Genomic DNA, 20,553 nt, shown 5'->3' with positions numbered 1-20,553 from the left:
TGGCTACTGACACGTTCCCTGAGTCAAAATCTCTAGATGTGATTAGGTCTTTGAAGAATTATGTTGCTATAACAGCTCGGATACAGAAAACAGAGGCTCTGTTTGTCCTGTATGCTCCCAACAAGATTGGGTGTCCTGCTTCCAAGCAGACTATTGAGCGCTGGATCAGAGGTACGATTCAGCACGCTCATTCTACGGCTGGATTGCCGTTACTGACGTCAGTGAAGGCCCATTCTACTAGAAAGGTGACCTCATCCTGGGGGGGGGGGGGGGGGGGGGTGTCTCGGCATTACAACTTTGCCGAGCAGCTACTTGGCCAGGGTCAAACACATTTGCAAAGTTCTACAAGTTTGACACCTTGGCCGATGAGGACCTTAAGTTCGGTCAATCGGTGCTGCAGGGTCATCCGCACTCTCCCGTCCATACTGGAGCTTTGGTATAAACCCCATTGTCATGAAGAGGACCCCAGCATCCTCTAGGACACAGGTTCTCAAACTCGGTCCTCAGGACCCCACACAGTGCATGTTTTGCAGGTATCCTCACAGAAGCCCAAGTGAAATAATTAGCTCCACCTGTGAACCTTTTAAAATGTATCAGTGAGTAATTAATACACCTGTGCTCCTGCTGGGTTACCTGCAAAACATGCACTGTGTGGGGTCCTAAGGACCGAGTTTAAGAACCTGTGCTCTAGGATGTATGAGAAAACAGGATTTTAATACCTACCGGTAAATCCTTTTCTCCTAGTCCGTAGAGGATGCTGGGCGCCCGTCCCAGTGCATACTTTACCTGCAGTTTTGTTTATTAGAGTTACACAAGTTGTGTTATATTAGTTTTCAGCATGTTGCTGTAATTTGTTCATGCCTGTTGGCGTGTGTCATGTTGAATGCCATGTTGTGCGGCATGGTTGAGGTGTGAGCTGGTATGAATCTCATCATTAGTATAAAAGTAAATCGTTTCCTCGAAATGTCCGTCTCCCTGGGCACAGTTCCTATAACTGAGGTCTGGAGGAGGGGCATAGAGGGAGGAGCCAGTTCACACCCTTTGAAAAGTCTTAGAGTGCCCATGGCTCCTGCGTAACCGTCTTTACCCCATGGTCATGAAGTGGACCCCAGCATCCTCTACGGACTAGGAGAATAGGATTTACCGGTAGGTATTAAAATCCTGTTTTTTGCCTGAGCACTGCCATAATAATAAATATTAATCCGGTCTTTAGCAGACTGTATATCACGACTCCCCTTTTTTGTAGGTATGAGCGAGTTCAGTTCCCTGAGAACTGAACCACCCCGAACATCACGTCCCGAGCCCAGATCCGAGCCTGGCTCGGGACTTCCTTCCAGACTCGGACACCAGAACGAGACAAAATGTCATCATCCAGCTGTCGGATTCTCGCGAGTTTTGGATTCCATATAAGGAGCCGCGCGTCCCCGCCATTTTCACTCCAGTCTTCGAGAGTGTAGTGAGAGGACGTGTCTCCTCAGTGTCTGTGTGGGAAAGTGGTGTGGCACATGAAGTGGCAATCTGCTCTTTTGTGTCATTCCAGTGCTGTCTTGTGCTGCATCAGTCCAGTGGTGGTGTCATGTGCTGCCATAAGTCCAGTGGTGGTGTCCTGTGCTGCCATAAGTCCAGTGGTGGTGTCCTGTGCTGTTGTAAGTCCAGTGGTGCTGCTGTAGAAGTACAGTTCAGTGGTGCTGTCTTGTGCTGCATCAGTCCAGTGGTGGTGTCCTGTGCTGCCATAAGTCCAGTGGTGGTGTCCTGTGCTGCCATAAGTCCAGTGGTGGTGTCCAGTGCTGTTGTAAGTCCAGTGGTGCTGCTGTATATGTCCAGTTCAGTGGTGCTGTCTTGTGCTGCATCACTCCAGTGGTGGTGTCTTGTGCTGCCATAAGTCCAGCGGTGGTGACCTGTGCTGCCATAAGTCCAGTGGTGCTGCTGTATAAGTCCAGTCCAGTGGTGCTGTGTTGTGCTGCATCAGTCCAGTGGTGGTGTCATGTGCTGCCATAAGTCCAGTGGTGGTGTCCTGTGCTGTTGTAAGTCCAGTGGTGCTGCTGTATATGTCCAGTTCAGTGGTGCTGTCTTGTGCTGCATCACTCCAGTGGTGGTGTCCTGTGCTGCCATAAGTCCAGTGGTGGTGTCCTGTGCTGCCATAAGTCCAGTGGTGGTGTCCTGTGCTGTTGTAAGTCCAGCGGTGCTGCTGTATATGTCCAGTTCAGTGGTGCTGTCTTGTGCTGCATCACTCCAGTGGTGGTGTCTTGTGCTGCCATAAGTCCAGTGGTGGTGACCTGTGCTGCCATAAGTCCAGTGGTGCTGCTGTATAAGTCCAGTCCAGTGGTGCTGTGTTGTGCTGCATCAGTCCAGTGGTGGTGTCATGTGCTGCCATAAGTCCAGTGGTGGTGTCCTGTGCTGTTGTAAGTCCAGTGGTGCTGCTGTATATGTCCAGTTCAGTGGTGCTGTCTTGTGCTGCATCACTCCAGTGGTGGTGTCCAGTGCTGCCATAAGTCCAGTGGTGGTGTCCTGTGCTGCCATAAGTCCAGTGGTGGTGTCCTGTGCTGTTGTAAGTCCAGCGGTGCTGCTGTATATGTCCAGTTCAGTGGTGCTGTCTTGTGCTGCATCACTCCAGTGGTGGTGTCTTGTGCTGCCATAAGTCCAGTGGTGGTGACCTGTGCTGCCATAAGTCCAGTGGTGCTGCTGTATAAGTCCAGTCCAGTGGTGCTGTGTTGTGCTGCATCAGTCCAGTGGTGTTGTCATGTGCTGCCATAAGTCCAGTGGTGGTGTCCTGTGCTGTTGTAAGTCCAGTGCTGCTGTATATGTCCAGTTCAGTGGTGCTGTCTTGTGCTGCATCACTCCAGTGGTGGTGTCCTGTGCTGCCATAAGTCCAGTGGTGGTGTCCTGTGCTGCCATAAGTCCAGTGGTGGTGTCCTGTGCTGCCATAAGTCCAGTGGTGCTGCTGTATATGTCCAGTTCAGTGGTGCTGTCTTGTGCTGCATCACTCCAGTGGTGGTGTCTTGTGCTGCCATAAGTCCAGTGGTGGTGACCTGTGCTGCCATAAGTCCAGTGGTGCTGCTGTATAAGTCCAGTCCAGTGGTGCTGTGTTGTGCTGCATCAGTCCAGTGGTGGTGTCCTGTGCCAGCACAAGTCCAGTGGTGCTGCTGTATAAGTCCAGGGGTACTGCCGTATAAGTCCAGTCCGGTGGTGCAGCGAATAAGTTCAGGGGTACTGCCATATAAGTCCAGGGGTATTGTCATATAAGTCCACCAATATTGTGCGTGCATTACATCTGGGCAAATTCCAGCATGTCCCATGTTTTGCACATACAATTAATTTGGTGGTGCAGAATTTTTTGAAAAATGACAGGAGATGCTGTCAGTGGCCTGAAAAATTGCGGGCCACTTTGACATTCAGCCACTGTATGCCACTCCTAGATGGGCCAGGTGTTTGTGCCGTACACATGTGTCGCTTAGCTTAGTCATCCACCTACCTCATTGCATCTCTTTTTCTTATTTGCATGATGAGCTGTTTGGGGCCTAGTTTTTAAAAGTGCCATCCTGTCTGACACTGCAGTGCCACTCTTAGATGGGCCAGGTGTTTGTGCTGCACACTTGTGTCGCTTAGCAAAGTCATCCAGCTACCTCATTGCACCTCTTTTTCTTTTTTGCATGATGAGCTGTTTGGGGCCTACAGTAGTTTGCAAAAATGCCATCCTGTCTGACACTGCAGTGCCACTCCTAGATGGGCCAGATGTTTGTGCCGCACACTTGTGTCACTTAGCAAAGTCATCCAGCTACCTCATTGCACCTCTTTTTCTTCTTCGCATGATGTGCTGGTTGGGGACTAGTTTTTAAAAGTGCCATCCTATCTGACACTGCAGTGCCACTACTAGATGGGCCAGGTGTTTGTGCCGCACACTTGTGTCGCTTAGCAAAGTCATCCAGCTACTTCGGTGCAACCTTTTGGACTAAAAACGATATTGTGAGGTGTTCAGAATAGACTGGAAATTAGTAGAAATTAATGTTATTGAGGTTAATAATACCGTAGGATCAAAATTACCCCAAAATTCTGTGATTTTAGCTGCTTTTGTGTTCTTTTCAAAAATCATCCAGATCCAGAACCAAAACCCGAAAGGGTGGTTTTGGCAAAACCAATCTAGATCCAAAACACAAGCGAGGATCGAGATTCAAAACCAAAACACAAAACACAAAAAGTGCCCGCCGCACATCTCTACTTTTTTGTTGTTTTTGGGACTTCTAGGAGTTGCTCCAGGTAATTGTAGATGATCCAATAGTGCCCAGCTCCTATACCACCACGCGTTTCACTGTAGGCCACAGCTTTATCAAGGTGAGTGTGCACAGCCCTTTAAAAGCTGTGCTACTTGCCCATTGTTGACAGGTGACAGTAATTGAAATTTCGCAAATATACCATATCCATAAAAGTATACCATATACAAACAAGTTACCAATGACAGATGGAGACAGTTGCTCATATTAACAGAAAGTTGTTTTAATATATGCTTAGTAAAATAAAGGGAGTATTTATTTGGACAGTAGACAGTATAAGCAGCGATCATGTGACCATTAGGGACCATTTCCTGTATTTGGAATGCAAACAACCATTCATTGGATACGCCCCGGCTAGTCATGGTTATGTGACCGGATGTTGACATCACCCAGGCCACATGATCGCTGATTTCGGCCAGCCGCAATCACATGGCCGGAAGTGATGACATCGGCTGCACCCCGGCATGCCGCGGTCACGTGACCGGATGTTGACATCACCCCGGCCACATGATTGCTAATTTCGGACATTCACCGTCATATAACCGGATGTGACATCATCCCCAGTCACATGCTCTTTGATTTCCCCCGAATCCTGGGAAATGAGTCCTGGCCAACTCAGCTCATGACAATTTTTATTGTCGTGATTTTGCAACTTTTATGAATTTTGTCTATATAAATAAATGTTCATTTAGCATATACCATATCCAGCTATTAGCACTGCTTTATATCCATTGTTTCCATTGTTTATAAGGGACTGACTATCCCTTTAGTCAGCAGCTGAAGGTGAAGCTCCTCTTTTCATAAGCGCCAGATTTATTACCTTGGTAATTTTCTTGCTGCATAGTCCTTGGGTTGCACCACTGGTTTGATGAGAAAAGAAATATGGCAGTCTATGCTTTTGATGGATTATAGAAGGCTGAACCAGGTGATATGAGTCACTGACCATGTTGTTTGTTGGCAAATCCCCATGACTCCTGAAGACTGGGAGAAAACAGCATTCGCCACCCCAGTGGGAATATTCACGTCTGACAGAATGCTGTTCTTGTTGTGTATTGCACCCAACACCTTCCAAAGAGTGACCGAGTGTTTCCTAGGTCATAAGAACTTTGAGACTGTACTGCTGTACCTGGATGACATTATCATCTTTTCCAAAATGTATCAAAACCATCTAAAGCATGTCAGAGATACAACTAGTTAAGTAATGTATGACCTGTAGGAGAACTCATGGAAATGCCACCTTTTGAAACTTAAAGCCGAGTACCTAGTAAAGATAGCTCAGACTCAGTGATTCATGAACCTGATAAAATAAGAGTAGTGTGGGTTTGGCCTATCCAAAAATTGTTCAAGAAAGTCTAAGGGGGATATCCAATTAGCCCCGGTAATTTACTGGGGCTAATTGTCCCGCCAGGGGATAGCTAATTAGCCCTGATTAGAAAGAAACTAAGAGAACTAGAGTGCTTTCAAATAGGAGTTCTGGCATTTGTGTGTGCCGTCACTGAAAAACTCAAAGATTATCTAGCACAGAGTTTCTCAAACGCAGTCCTCAAGGCACCCCATTGGTCCAGGTTTTAAGTTTTTCCATGCTTGACCACAGGTTACTTAATTAGTACCTCAGTCAATTTGATTTAACCATCTGTGCTGAGCCATGGAAATACCTAAAACCTGGACCCCAACGGTCCAGGTTTTAGGTATATCCATGGCTCAGCACAGACGGTTAAATCAAGCCTTAAAGACTGCGTTTGAGAACTTCTGATCTAGCAGTTATTCTCTTTGTGGTTTTCATGGATAATAACCTGTTAGCACACCTGCAAACAACTTATGTGGGAGCTCTTGAGGAGAGATGGGTCTCAAATAATGGAGTGTGGAATCCAAAGATAATGCTAATTGTCCATCCTACTAACTGTGGAAAAAGAGGCAGTCAAGAACCACTGAGAAAAAAAATATAAAAACCAATCTTTCAGTCAGCTGGCATGCCTTAGTGCTCTTTACCACATCTTCTTTAGCTTTAGAGGACAGTGATCCAGTATGGGTTCAGCAAGGACTAGACAGGACACAAACTGTTGATTTTCCTCATAAGAAGAATCTTTCCCTAAGCTTGTCAAAATGTGTAGATAATCAGCAGAAAATGATAGTCTGATACAATGTGGACATAAAGACACACCATGCAATTATACGGGCTGTAATTTTGGTCACTTTGGAAGTCAGAAGACGAAAATCAGTCTCAGTAAAAATTATTTGTGATTGGAATGAGACAAGATGTTGAAAATGGTGCAAGAATTTTATAACTTGAACCATGCATAAAGATCTACAGTCAAGTCAGGCAGCCCACTCCACTGATTCTGGGCTAGTTGTCCATTGGAAAAAGTGTTCATAGACCATGTAAATTTAGGAAGTAAATAAATAAATAAATACATACAATAACTCATTTATCCATAGCCTACTCTGCCAGGGCACGGTACTTATCTCACCAAGGTACCACTGACCTGTATCTTGCTCACTTCTCTTACACCCTCAGCCAAGGGCGTAGCTACAATAGGTGCAGGGAGTGCAGCTGCTATGGGGCCCAGAGCTGACAGGGGCCCACCTTCCCTGTCAAAGTTACATGTGTTATATACATTTTTTGCCATTGGGGCCTGCAATATATCTAGGTATGCCCCTGGACCTGCTTACGTTAGTGTGGTATAAAATGAATGGAGGGCATTTTAATGAGGCACAGTATGAACTAGAGATGAGCGGGTTCGGTTTCTCTGAATCCGAACCCGCCAGAACTTCATGGTTTTTTTCACGGATCCGAGCAGACTCGGATCCTCCCGCCTTGCTCGGTTAACCCGAGCGCGCCCGAACGTCATCATGACGCTGTCGGATTCTCGCGAGACTCGGATTCTATATAAGGAGCCGCGCGTCGCCGCCATTTTCACACGTGCATTGAGATTGATAGGGAGAGGACGTGGCTGGCGTCCTCTCCATTTAGATTAGGGTTGAGAGAGAGAGAGAGAGATTGACCTGAGGCTGTGATACTGTAGAAGAGAGTGCAGAGTTTAGTGACTGACGACCACAGTGACCACCAGACAGTGCAGTTGTTTGTTTTATTTAATATATCCGTTCTCTGCCTGAAAAAAACGATACACACAGTGACTCAGTCACATACCATATCTGTGTGCACTGCTCAGCCCAGTGTGCTGCATCAATGTATATATATATCTGACTGTGCTCAGCTCACACAGCTTATAATTGTGGGGGAGACTGGGGAGCACGGCTGTGGCTACCTCTGTGTCGGCACTCGGCAGCCCGTCCATAATTGTATATACCACCTAACCGTGGTTTTTTTTTCTTTCTTTATAGTCATACTAGTTACGAGTATACTATCTCTTTATCAACCAGTCTATATTAGCAGCAGACACAGTACAGTGCGGTAGTTCACGGCTGTGGCTACCTCTGTGTCGGCACTCGGCAGCCCGTCCATAATTGTATATACCACCTAACCGTGGTTTTTTTTTCTTTCTTTATACATACATACTAGTTACGAGTATACTATCTCTTTATCAACCAGTCTATATTAGCAGCAGACACAGTACAGTGCGGTAGTTCACGGCTGTGGCTACCTCTGTGTCGGCACTCGGCAGCCCGTCCATAATTGTATATACCACCTAACCGTGGTTTTTTTTTCTTTCTTTATACATACATACTAGTTACGAGTATACTATCTCTTTATCAACCAGTCTATATATTAGCAGCAGACACAGTACAGTGCGGTAGTTCACGGCTGTGGCTACCTCTGTGTCGGCACTCGGCAGCCCGTCCATAATTGTATATACCACCTAACCGTGGTTTTTTTTTCTTTCTTTATACATACATACTAGTTACGAGTATACTATCTCTTTATCAACCAGTCTATATATTAGCAGCAGACACAGTACAGTGCGGTAGTTCACGGCTGTGGCTACCTCTGTGTCGGCACTCGGCAGCCCGTCCATAATTGTATATACCACCTAACCGTGGTTTTTTTTTCTTTCTTTATACATACATACTAGTTACGAGTATACTATCTCTTTATCAACCAGTCTATATATTAGCAGCAGACACAGTACAGTGCGGTAGTTCACGGCTGTGGCTACCTCTGTGTCGGCACTCGGCAGCCCGTCCATAATTGTATATACCACCTAACCGTGGTTTTTTTTCTCTTTCTTTATACATACATACTAGTTACGAGTATACTATCTCTTTATCAACCAGTCTATATATTAGCAGCAGACACAGTACAGTGCGGTAGTTCACGGCTGTGGCTACCTCTGTGTCGGCACTCGGCAGCCCGTCCATAATTGTATACTAGTATCCAATCCATCCATCTCCATTGTTTACCTGAGGTGCCTTTTAGTTGTGCCTATTAAAATATGGAGAACAAAAATGTTGAGGTTCCAAAATTAGGGAAAGATCAAGATCCACTTCCACCTCGTGCTGAAGCTGCTGCCACTAGTCATGGCCGAGACGATGAAATGCCAGCAACGTCGTCTGCCAAGGCCGATGCCCAATGTCATAGTACAGAGCATGTCAAATCCAAAACACCAAATATCAGTAAAAAAAGGACTCCAAAACCTAAAATAAAATTGTCGGAGGAGAAGCGTAAACTTGCCAATATGCCATTTACCACACGGAGTGGCAAGGAACGGCTGAGGCCCTGGCCTATGTTCATGGCTAGTGGTTCAGCTTCACATGAGGATGGAAGCACTCAGCCTCTCGCTAGAAAAATGAAAAGACTAAAGCTGGCAAAAGCAGTAGCACCGCAAAGAACTGTGCGTTCTTCGAAATCCCAAATCCACAAGGAGAGTCCGACTCCAATTGTGTCGGTTGCGATGCCTGACCTTCCCAACACTGGACGTGAAGAGCATGCGCCTTCCACCATTTGCACGCCCCCTGCAAGTGATGGAAGGAGCACCCGCAGTCCAGTTCCTGATAGTCAGATTGAAGATGTCAGTGTTGAAGTACACCAGGATGAGGAGGATATGGGTGTTGCTGGCGCTGGGGAGGAAATTGACCAGGAGGATTCTGATGGTGAGGTGGTTTGTTTAAGTCAGGCACCCGGGGAGACACCTGTTGTCCGTGGTAGGAATATGGCCGTTGACATGCCTGGTGAAAATACCAAAAAAATCAGCTCTTCGGTGTGGAAGTATTTCACCAGAAATGCGGACAACAGGTGTCAAGCCGTGTGTTCCCTTTGTCAAGCTGTAATAAGTAGGGGTAAGGACGTTAACCACCTCGGAACATCCTCCCTTATACGTCACCTGCAGCGCATTCATAATAAGTCAGTGACAAGTTCAAAAACTTTGGGTGACAGCGGAAGCAGTCCACTGACCAGTAAATCCCTTCCTCTTGTAACCAAGCTCACGCAAACCACCCCACCAACTCCCTCAGTGTCAATTTCCTCCTTCCCCAGGAATGCCAATAGTCCTGCAGGCAATGTCACTGGCAATTCTGACGAGTCCTCTCCTGCCTGGGATTCCTCCGATGCATCCTTGCGTGTAACGCCTACTGCTGCTGGCGCTGCTGTTGTTGCTGCTGGGAGTCGATGGTCATCCCAGAGGGGAAGTCGTAAGCCCACTTGTACTACTTCCAGTAAGCAATTGACTGTTCAACAGTCCTTTGCGAGGAAGATGAAATATCACAGCAGTCATCCTGCTGCAAAGCGGATAACTGAGGCCTTGACAACTATGTTGGTGTTAGACGTGCGTCCGGTATCCGCCGTTAGTTCACAGGGAACTAGACAATTTATTGAGGCAGTGTGCCCCCGTTACCAAATACCATCTAGGTTCCACTTCTCTAGGCAGGCGATACCGAGAATGTACACGGACGTCAGAAAAAGACTCACCAGTGTCCTAAAAAATGCAGTTGTACCCAATGTCCACTTAACCACGGACATGTGGACAAGTGGAGCAGGGCAGGGTCAGGACTATATGACTGTGACAGCCCACTGGGTAGATGTATGGACTCCCGCCGCAAGAACAGCAGCGGCGGCACCAGTAGCAGCATCTCGCAAACGCCAACTCTTTCCTTGGCAGGCTACGCTTTGTATCACCGCTTTCCAGAATACGCACACAGCTGAAAACCTCTTACGGCAACTGAGGAAGATCATCGCGGAATGGCTTACCCCAATTGGACTCTCCTGTGGATTTGTGGCATCGGACAACGCCAGCAATATTGTGTGTGCATTAAATATGGGCAAATTCCAGCACGTCCCATGTTTTGCACATACCTTGAATTTGGTGGTGCAGAATTTTTTAAAAAACGACAGGGGCGTGCAAGAGATGCTGTCGGTGGCCAGAAGAATTGCGGGACACTTTCGGCGTACAGGCACCACGTACAGAAGACTGGAGCACCACCAAAAACTACTGAACCTGCCCTGCCATCATCTGAAGCAAGAAGTGGTAACGAGGTGGAATTCAACCCTCTATATGCTTCAGAGGTTGGAGGAGCAGCAAAAGGCCATTCAAGCCTATACAATTGAGCACGATATAGTAGGTGGAATGCACCTGTCTCAAGCGCAGTGGAGAATGATTTCAACGTTGTGCAAGGTTCTGATGCCCTTTGAACTTGCCACACGTGAAGTCAGTTCAGACACTGCCAGCCAGTCAGGTCATTCCCCTCATCAGGCTTTTGCAGAAGAAGCTGGAGACATTGAAGGAGGAGCTAACACGGAGCGATTCCGCTAGGCATGTGGGACTTGTGGATGGAGCCCTTAATTCGCTTAACAAGGATTCACGGGTGGTCAATCTGTTGAAATCAGAGCACTACATTTTGGCCACCGTGCTCGATCCTAGATTTAAAGCCTACCTTGGATCTCTCTTTCTGGCAGACACAAGTCTGCTGGGGTTGAAAGACCTGCTGGTGAGAAAATTGTCAAGTCAAGCGGAACGCGACCTGTCAACATCTCCTCCTTCACATTCTCCCGCAACTGGGGGTGCGAGGAAAAGGCTCAGAATTCCGAGCCCACCCGCTGGCGGTGATGCAGGGCAGTCTGGAGCGACTGCTGATGCTGACATCTGGTCCGGACTGAAGGACCTGACAACGATTACGGACATGTCGTCTACTGTCACTGCATATGATTCTCTCAACATTGATAGAATGGTGGAGGATTATATGAGTGACCGCATCCAAGTAGGCACGTCACACAGTCCGTACTTATACTGGCAGGAAAAAGAGGCAATTTGGAGGCCCTTGCACAAACTGGCTTTATTCTACCTAAGTTGCCCTCCCACAAGTGTGTACTCCGAAAGAGTGTTTAGTGCCGCCGCTCACCTTGTCAGCAATCGGCGTACGAGGTTACATCCAGAAAATGTGGAGAAGATGAGGTTCATTAAAATGAATTATAATCAATTCCTCCGCGGAGACATTGACCAGCAGCAATTGCCTCCACAAAGTACACAGGGAGCTGAGATGGTGGATTCCAGTGGGGACGAATTGATAATCTGTGAGGAGGGGGATGTACACGGTGATATATCGGAGGGTGATGATGAGGTGGACATCTTGCCTCTGTAGAGCCAGTTTGTGCAAGGAGAGATTAATTGATTCTTTTTTGGGGGGGGTCCAAACCAACCCGTCATATCAGTCACAGTCGTGTGGCAGACCCTGTCACTGAAATGATGGGTTGGTTAAAGTGTGCATGTCCTGTTTTGTTTATACAACATAAGGGTGGGAGGGCCCAAGGACAATTCCATCTTGCACCTCTTTTTTCTTTTCTTTTTCTTTGCGTCATGTGCTGTTTGGGGAGGGTTTTTTGGAAGGGCCATCCTGCGTGACACTGCAGTGCCACTCCTAGATGGGCCCGGTGTTTGTGTCGGCCACTAGGGTCGCTAGTCTTACTCACACAGTCAGCTACCTGATTGCGCCTCTTTTTTTCTTTGCGTCATGTGCTGTTTGGGGAGGGTTTTTTGGAAGGGACATCCTGCGTGACACTGCAGTGCCACTCCTAGATGGGCCCGGTGTTTGTGTCGGCCACTAGGGTCGCTAGTCTTACTCACACAGTCAGCTACCTCATTGCGCCTCTTTTTTTCTTTGCGTCATGTGCTGTTTGGGGAGTATTTTTTTGAAGGGCCATCCTGCGTGACACTGCAGTGACACTCCTAGATGGGCCCGGTGTTTGTGTCGGCCACTTGGGTCGCTTATCTTAGTCACACAGCGACCTCGGTGCAAATTTTAGGACTAAAAATAATATTGTGAGGTGTGAGGTGTTCAGAATAGACTGAAAATGAGTATAAATTATAGTTATTGAGGTTAATAATACTATGGGATCAAAATGACCGCAAATTCAATGATTTAAGCTGTTTTTTAGTGTTTTTTGAAAAAAACACCCGAATCCAAAACACACCCGAATCCGACAAAAAAAATTCGGTGAGGTTTTGCCAAAACGCGGTCGAACCCAAAACACGGCCGCGGAACCGAACCCAAAACCAAAACACAAAACCCGAAAAATTTCCGGCGCTCATCTCTAGACTATGAACGGGGAGCACTATATATCATAATGTGAATTGAGGTTACTGTGTGGCATGATGTGTACCGGCAGCTCTGAAATGGGACATAGGGTGAACTTAATCACAACTACGATTCATAAAAGAAACGACATCACTACTATGGGGCATAACATTAAATAAGGCTCCATTATGGTTCAGAAAATGAACTAGGGCACTAATATAGGGCATAAAATGAACAACTGCTGCAGAGAAGTGTCTCTCTAGAAGCATTGGGATGGCCAGGCCCCTTCAAAGTGTTGTTATGGGGCCCACAAAGTTCTGGCTATGCCCCTGCCCTTAGCGCAATAGTGGACCACATTATTGCCAGCAATAATCGTTTCACTTCCAGGGATCTCCTATCACTCTATGGGGGTCACTCCGAGTCGATCATAGCTGTGCTAAATTAAGCACAGCTACGATCATCTCCCCTGACATGCGGGGGGACGCCCAGCACAGGGCTAGCCCGCCCCGCATGTCAGTGCCGCCCCCCCCCCCCCCCCCCCGCACAAATACAAAAGCATCGCACAGCGGTGATGCTTTTGTATTTCATGAGTAACTCCCGGCCAGCACAGCCCCTGCGGCTGGCCGGGAGTTGTTCGTCACAGCCGCCACAGCCCGCCCCCCACCCTCCCCAACGGTCCGGTCACGCCTGCGTTGGCCGGACCGCGCCTCCTAAACAGCAGCTTAACGCCGCCGTCCAGCCCCCTCTTGCCCAGCGACCATTTCTGTCTCAGAGGCGATCGCTAGGCAACGACGACTGCCATGCGCCGGTGCACTGCAGCACCGTCGCATGCGCAGTTCCGATCCGATCGCTGCGACACACTGCAGCGAGCGATTGGGTCGGAATGACCCCCCATATGTTGAACATTTAGGTCCTCTGCATTGTCTACCAGGAAGAATGAGCTGCATACATTTATTGTGATTTCCTTCATCTCTAACAAATGCAGACTATGTATTGGCCCATCCCCATACACAGACATTACTCATTTGGGAATCAACTTTTAGGGCTGCATAATATATAAAGCTCTTCAGCAATAATCTTATACTACTGTAGTTAATGACATTAGTAAAAAGTGCAAATATTTAAACAAATATGTTCTTCTCTGTGCAAAACATTAGTACAGGGGTAACACCCCCCCAGTTGGCACTTTAGTAATGGTCCTTCTCCAGTGGCCCGTCATCGTAAACTTTTGCAAAGTGCTGCAACCAGCTTCTATCTATAGTAGTATATAAACAAGCAGACAAAAACGACATCTATAATTATACAATAAAGCTTACCATGTCCTAGAAATAACGCTTCGAAAATTGGCACTTTTGGTCTTGCAGCAAACACATCCGCGTGGTTTACAAGAGCATCTTTCACCGTCTCATATCCAGACAGGATGACTATTTTCTCGGTTCCCAAACGTATACTGTACACTGAGCCGTACTTCTCAGAAAGCTGAAAATCCACATATGAAATTTATTGATGCACTGTACATTCTATTTATTTGATTAAGTATTGTTTCTATGTGTCAAGGTCATGCTCTAGTATAAACTGACTTGATCCCAGGTTTTGTAATCTCAGGAGCAGCGACCGTAGGCGCGGCATGTGTGCCCAACCAGGTGCTGTTTATTTAGGCTTCTGTTCAGTATTATTTAAATATCATGTGTTTGCTGATCTGCACCCATTTCCTGGCTACAGATAATCCCCTGCAACATGGGGATATACAAGGCTGGAAAACAACAGCAGTGAGCCCTGGTGATTGGGTAGCGCCTAGATCCCCTTCGCTAGGGATGGCCATCGACCATCCTAATCATTGATGGTTTGAGACCGATGTTGAATAGCTTTGCCATCAATGGGAGAGAACCAGATGATTTCTCTCCATCAAGGGCTTAGCCTAAACGAATATATATATATATATATATATTTTAAAGATGCTGGGACACAGATCATAGCTCTGCCCCCAGCACCCATGAAGTCCCACCCCCGGTCTGTGATTGGCCCGCTGGTCATTCACAGACATAACAGGGATGGTCATCAATGAGTGAAACCATCGATGGTCTCCCATAGCATAGTTAGTGACCATCGATTGTCACTCACAGTTTTGCCATCGAGGGCACCCATCGATGGTGAACACACCGATGGCCATCCCTACCCTTCGTCGAGAGGACCTTTGCCATGATGCAGTGTCAACGTCACCATTTATTTGGAATAGGGACCTGTGACAAACAAAGTGACACCTCGAGAGTACAGTAGAGTCTAAATAAAATAAAATAATCTACAATAAACCTAGATTGAAGTAAAAAGTAAAATGCTGTAAGGGCAGAAGACAACTTTTGCCCTCACCTGATGTCACATCCAGGTCCTTTTGGTGAAGGGGATATAGGTTCTACCCTTGTAATTGTGATTGCACTGAGTGTTTAATAGAGATGTGCACCGGAAATTTTTGGGGGTTTGGGGGTCATTCAGAGTTGTTCGCTCATTGCCGATTATCGTAATGGAGCGATTCATGCGAAAATGCGCATGCGCATGGTACGTTGTGTGCATGCGCTAAGTATTTTAGCTCAAAACTTAGTAGATTTACTCACGGCAGAATGAAGAATTTCCATCGTTGAAGTGTTCGTAGTGTGATTGACAGGAAGTGGGTGTTTCTGGGCGGATACTCAGCATTTTCACGGCATTTGCAGAAAAACGCAGGTGTGTCAGGGAAAAACGCGGGAGTGTCTGGAGAAACTGGGGAGCGGCTGGCCGAACGCAGGGCGTGTTTGTGACGTCAAACCAGGAACGAAACTGACTGAACTGATCGCTAATCGTGAGTATATCCGGAGCTACTCAGAAACGGCTAAGAATTATTTATTCGCAATTCTGCTAATCTTTAGTTCGCAATTCTGCTAAGCGAGGATACACTCCCAGAGGGCGGCGGCCTAGTGTGTGCAATGCTGCTAAAATCTGCTAGCGAGCGAACAACTCGGAATCACCCCCTTTGTGTTTTGGTTTTGGATTCGGTTCCGCGGCCGTGTTTTGGATTCGGATGCGTTTTGGCAAAACCTCCCTGAAAATTTTTTGTCGGATTCGGGTGTGTTTTGGATTCGGGTGTTTTTTTTCAAAAAACCCTCAAAAACAGCTTAAATCATAGAATTTGGGGGTAATTTTGATCCTATAGTATTATTAACATCAATAACCATAATTTCCACTCATTTCCAGTCTATTCTGAACACCTCACACCTCACAATATTATTTTTAGTCCTAAAATTTGCACCGAGGTGCTGGATGACTAAGCTAAGCGACCTAAGTGGGCGGCACAAACACCTGGCCCATCTAGGAGTGGCACTGCAGTGTCAGACAGGATGGCATTTAAAAATATTGGCCCCAAACATCACATGCTGCAAAGATAAAAAAAAATAAAAAAAAAAATAGGTGCAAGATGGAATTGTCCTTGGGCCCTCCCACCCACCCTTATGTTGTATAAACAGGACATGCACACTTTAGCAAACCCATCATTTCAGCCACAGGGTCTGCCACACGACTGTGGCTGAAATGACTGGTTGGTTTGGGCCCCCACCAAAAAAAGAAGCAATCAATCTCTCCTTGCTCAAACTAGCTCTACAGAGGCAAGATGTCCACCTCCTCCTCATCGTCCGATTCCTCACCCCTTTCACTGTGTACATCCCGCACCTCACAGATTGTTAATTCGTCCCCACTGGAATCCACCATCTCAGATCCCTGTGTACTTTCTGGAGACAATTGATGGTGAATGTCTCCACGGAGGAATTGATTATAATTCATTTTGATGAACATCATCTTCTCCACATTTTGTGGAAGTAACCTCGTACGCCGATCGCTAACAAGGTGACTGGCTGCACTAAACACTCTTTCAGAGTACACACTGGAGGTGGGGCAACTTAGGTAAAATAAAGCCAGTTTGTGCAAGGGCCTCCAAATTGCCTCTTTTTCCTGCCAGTATACGTACGGACTGTGTGACGTGCCTACTTGGATGCGGTCACTCATATAATCCTCCACCATTCTTTCAATGGTGACAGAATCATATGCAGTGACAGTAGACGACATGTCAGTAATCATTGGCAGGTCCTTCAGTCCGGACCAGATGTCAGCACTCGCTCCAGACTGCCCTGCATCACCACCAGCGGGTGGGCTCGGAATTCTTAGCCTTTTCCTCGCAGCCCCAGTTGCGAGAGAATGTGAAGGAGGAGCTGTGGACGGGTCACGTTCCGCTTGACTTGACAATTTTCTCACCAGCAGGTCTTTGAACCTCTGCAGACTTGTGTCTGCCGCAAAGAGTGATACAACGTAGGCTTTAAACCTATGATCAAGCACGGTGGCCAAAATTTAGTGCTCTGATTTCAACAGATTGACCACCCGTGAATCCTGGTTAAGCGAATGAAGGGCTCCATCCACAAGTCCCACATGCCTAGCGGAATCGCTCTGTTTTAGCTCCTCCTTCAATCTCTCCAGCTGCTTCTGCAAAAGCCTGATGAGGGGAATGACCTGACTGGCAGGCAGAACCTTGCACAACGTTGAAATCATTCTCCACTGCGCTTGAGTCAGGTGCATTCCCCCTCCTTTGCCTATATCATAGGCCGATGCTGCTCCTCCATCCTCTGAAGCATATAGAGGGTTGAATTCCACCTCGTTACCACTAGAGATGAGCGGGTTCGGTTTCTCTGAATCCGAACCCGCCCGAACTTCATGGTTTTTTTCACGGGTTCGAGCAGACTCGGATCCTCCCGCCTTGCTCGGTTAACCCGAGCGCGCCCGAACGTCATCATGACGCTGTCGGATTCTCGCGAGACTCGGATTCTATATAAGGAGCCGCGCGTCGCCGCCATTTTCACACGTGCATTGAGATTGATAGGGAGAGGACGTGGCTGGCGTCCTCTCCATTTAGATTAGAAGAGAGAGAGAGAGAGAGAGAGAGAGATTGACCTGATTTACTGGAGCTTAGGAGTACTGTAGAAGTGTAGAGAGTGCAGAGTTTACTAGTGACTGACCACAGTGACCACCAGACAGTGCAGTTTTATTTAATATATCCGTTCTCTGCCTGAAAAAAACGATACACACAGTGACTCAGTCACATACCATATCTGTGTGCACTGCTCAGCCCAGTGTGCTGCATCATCTATGTATATATATCTGACTGTACTCAGCTCACACAGCTTATAATTGTGGGGGAGACTGGGGAGCACTGCAGTGCCAGTTATAGGTTATAGCAGGAGCCAGGAGTACATATTATATTAAAATTAAACAGTGCACACTTTTGCTGCAGGAGTGCCACTGCCAGTGTGACTGACCAGTGACCTGACCACACTGACCACCAGTATAGTTAGTAGTATACTATATTGTGATTGCCTGAAAAAGTTAAACACTCGTCGTGTGACTTCACTTGTGTGGTGTTTTTTTTTTTATTCTATAAAAAACTCATTCTGCTGACAGACAGTGTCCAGCAGGTCCGTCATTATATAATATATACCTGTCCGGCTGCAGTAGTGATATATATATATTTTTTATATCATTATTTATCATCCAGTCGCAGCAGACACAGTACGGTAGTTCACGGCTGTAGCTACCTCTGTGTCGGCACTCGGCAGTCCGTCCATAATTGTATACCACCTACCCGTGGTTTTTTTTTCTTTCTTCTTTATACATACATACTACTACATCTCTTTATCAACCAGTCTATATTAGCAGCAGACACAGTACAGTACGGTAGTTCACGGCTGTAGCTACCTCTGTGTCGGCACTCGGCAGTCCGTCCATTATTGTATACCACCTACCCGTGGTTTTTTTTTCTTTCTTCTTTATACATACATACTACTACATCTCTTTATCAACCAGTCTATATTAGCAGCAGACACAGTACAGTACGGTAGTCCACGGCTGTAGCTACCTCTGTGTCGGCACTCGGCAGTCTGTCCATAATTGTATACCACCTACCCGTGGTTTTTTTTTCTTTCTTCTTTATACATGCATACTACTACATCTCTTTATCAACCAGTCTATATTAGCAGCAGACACAGTACAGTACGGTAGTTCACGGCTGTAGCTACCTCTGTGTCGGCACTCGGCAGTCCGTCCATAATTTTATACCACCTACCCGAGGTTTTTTTTCTTTCTTCTTTATACATACATACTACTACATCTCTTTATCAACCAGTCTATATTAGCAGCAGACACAGTACAGTACGGTAGTTCACGGCTGTAGCTACCTCTGTGTCGGCACTCGGCAGTCCGTCCATAATTGTATACCACCTACCCGAGGTTTTTTTTTCTTTCTTCTTTATACATACATACTACTACATCTCTTTATCAACCAGTCTATATTAGCAGCAGACACAGTACAGTACGGTAGTCCACGGCTGTAGCTACCTCTGTGTCGGCACTCGGCAGTCCGTCCATAATTGTATACCACCTACCCGTGGTTTTTTTTTCTTTCTTCTTTATACATACATACTACTACATCTCTTTATCAACCAGTCTATATTAGCAGCAGACACAGTACAGTACGGTAGTTCACGGCTGTAGCTACCTCTGTGTCGGCACTCGGCAGTCCGTCCATAATTGTATACCACCTACCCGAGGTTTTTTTTTCTTTCTTCTTTATACATACATACTACTACATCTCTTTATCAACCAGTCTATATTAGCAGCAGACACAGTACAGTACGGTAGTCCACGGCTGTAGCTACCTCTGTGTCGGCACTCGGCAGTCCGTCCATAATTATATACTAGTATCCATCCATCTCCATTGTTTACCTGAGGTGCCTTTTAGTTGTGCCTATTAAAATATGGAGAACAAAAATGTTGAGGTTCCAAAATTAGGGAAAGATCAAGATCCACTTCCACCTCGTGCTGAAGCTGCTGCCACTAGTCATGGCCGAGACGATGAAATGCCAGCAACGTCGTCTGCCAAGGCCGATGCCCAATGTCATAGTACAGAGCATGTCAAATCCAAAACACCAAATATCAGTAAAAAAAGGACTCCAAAACCTAAAATAAAATTGTCGGAGGAGAAGCGTAAACTTGCCAATATGCCATTTACCACACGGAGTGGCAAGGAACGGCTGAGGCCCTGGCCTATGTTCATGGCTAGTGGTTCAGCTTCACATGAGGATGGAGGCACTCAGCCTCTCACTAGAAAAATGAAAAGACTCAAGCTGGCAAAAGCAGTAGCACCGCAAAGAACTGTGCGTTCTTCGAAATCCCAAATCCACAAGGAGAGTCCAATTGTGTCGGTTGCGATGCCTGACCTTCCCAACACTGGACGTGAAGAGCATGCGCCTTCCACCATTTGCACGCCCCCTGCAAGTGCTGGAAGGAGCACCCGCAGTCCAGTTCCTGATAGTCAGATTGAAGATGTCAGTGTTGAAGTACACCAGGATGAGGAGGATATGGGTGTTGCTGGCGCTGGGGAGGAAATTGACCAGGAGGATTCTGATGGTGAGGTGGTTTGTTTAAGTCAGGCACCCGGGGAGACACCTGTTGTCCGTGGGAGGAATATGGCCGTTGACATGCCTGGTGAAAATACCAAAAAAATCAGCTCTTCGGTGTGGAGGTATTTCAACAGAAATGCGGACAACAGGTGTCAAGCCGTGTGTTCCCTTTGTCAAGCTGTAATAAGTAGGGGTAAGGACGTTAACCACCTCGGAACATCCTCCCTTATACGTCACCTGCAGCGCATTCATAATAAGTCAGTGACAAGTTCAAAAACTTTGGGTGACAGCGGAAGCAGTCCACTGACCAGTAAATCCCTTCCTCTTGTAACCAAGCTCACGCAAACCACCCC

The 20,553-nt window shown here is 46.8% G+C and overlaps 1 protein-coding gene across 1 annotated transcript in view; it reads right to left on the bottom strand.

Annotated features, from left to right (window-relative positions):
* The window catches only part of LOC134908933 (cytochrome P450 2C5-like), a 128,949-nt gene that overhangs the window by 58,458 nt on the left and 49,938 nt on the right, over positions 1 to 20,553 (bottom strand). Inside the window, exon 4 of the mRNA XM_063915187.1 lies at positions 14,048 to 14,210. Coding sequence (XP_063771257.1) covers positions 14,048 to 14,210 — 163 coding nt within the window. The remainder of the gene's footprint in view (positions 1 to 14,047; positions 14,211 to 20,553) is intronic.

This window comes from Pseudophryne corroboree, chromosome 4 (genome assembly GCF_028390025.1).
Source record: "Pseudophryne corroboree isolate aPseCor3 chromosome 4, aPseCor3.hap2, whole genome shotgun sequence".
Taxonomy (NCBI): Eukaryota; Metazoa; Chordata; class Amphibia; order Anura; family Myobatrachidae; genus Pseudophryne; species Pseudophryne corroboree.
This window is presented reverse-complemented; position numbering and strand designations above follow the sequence as displayed.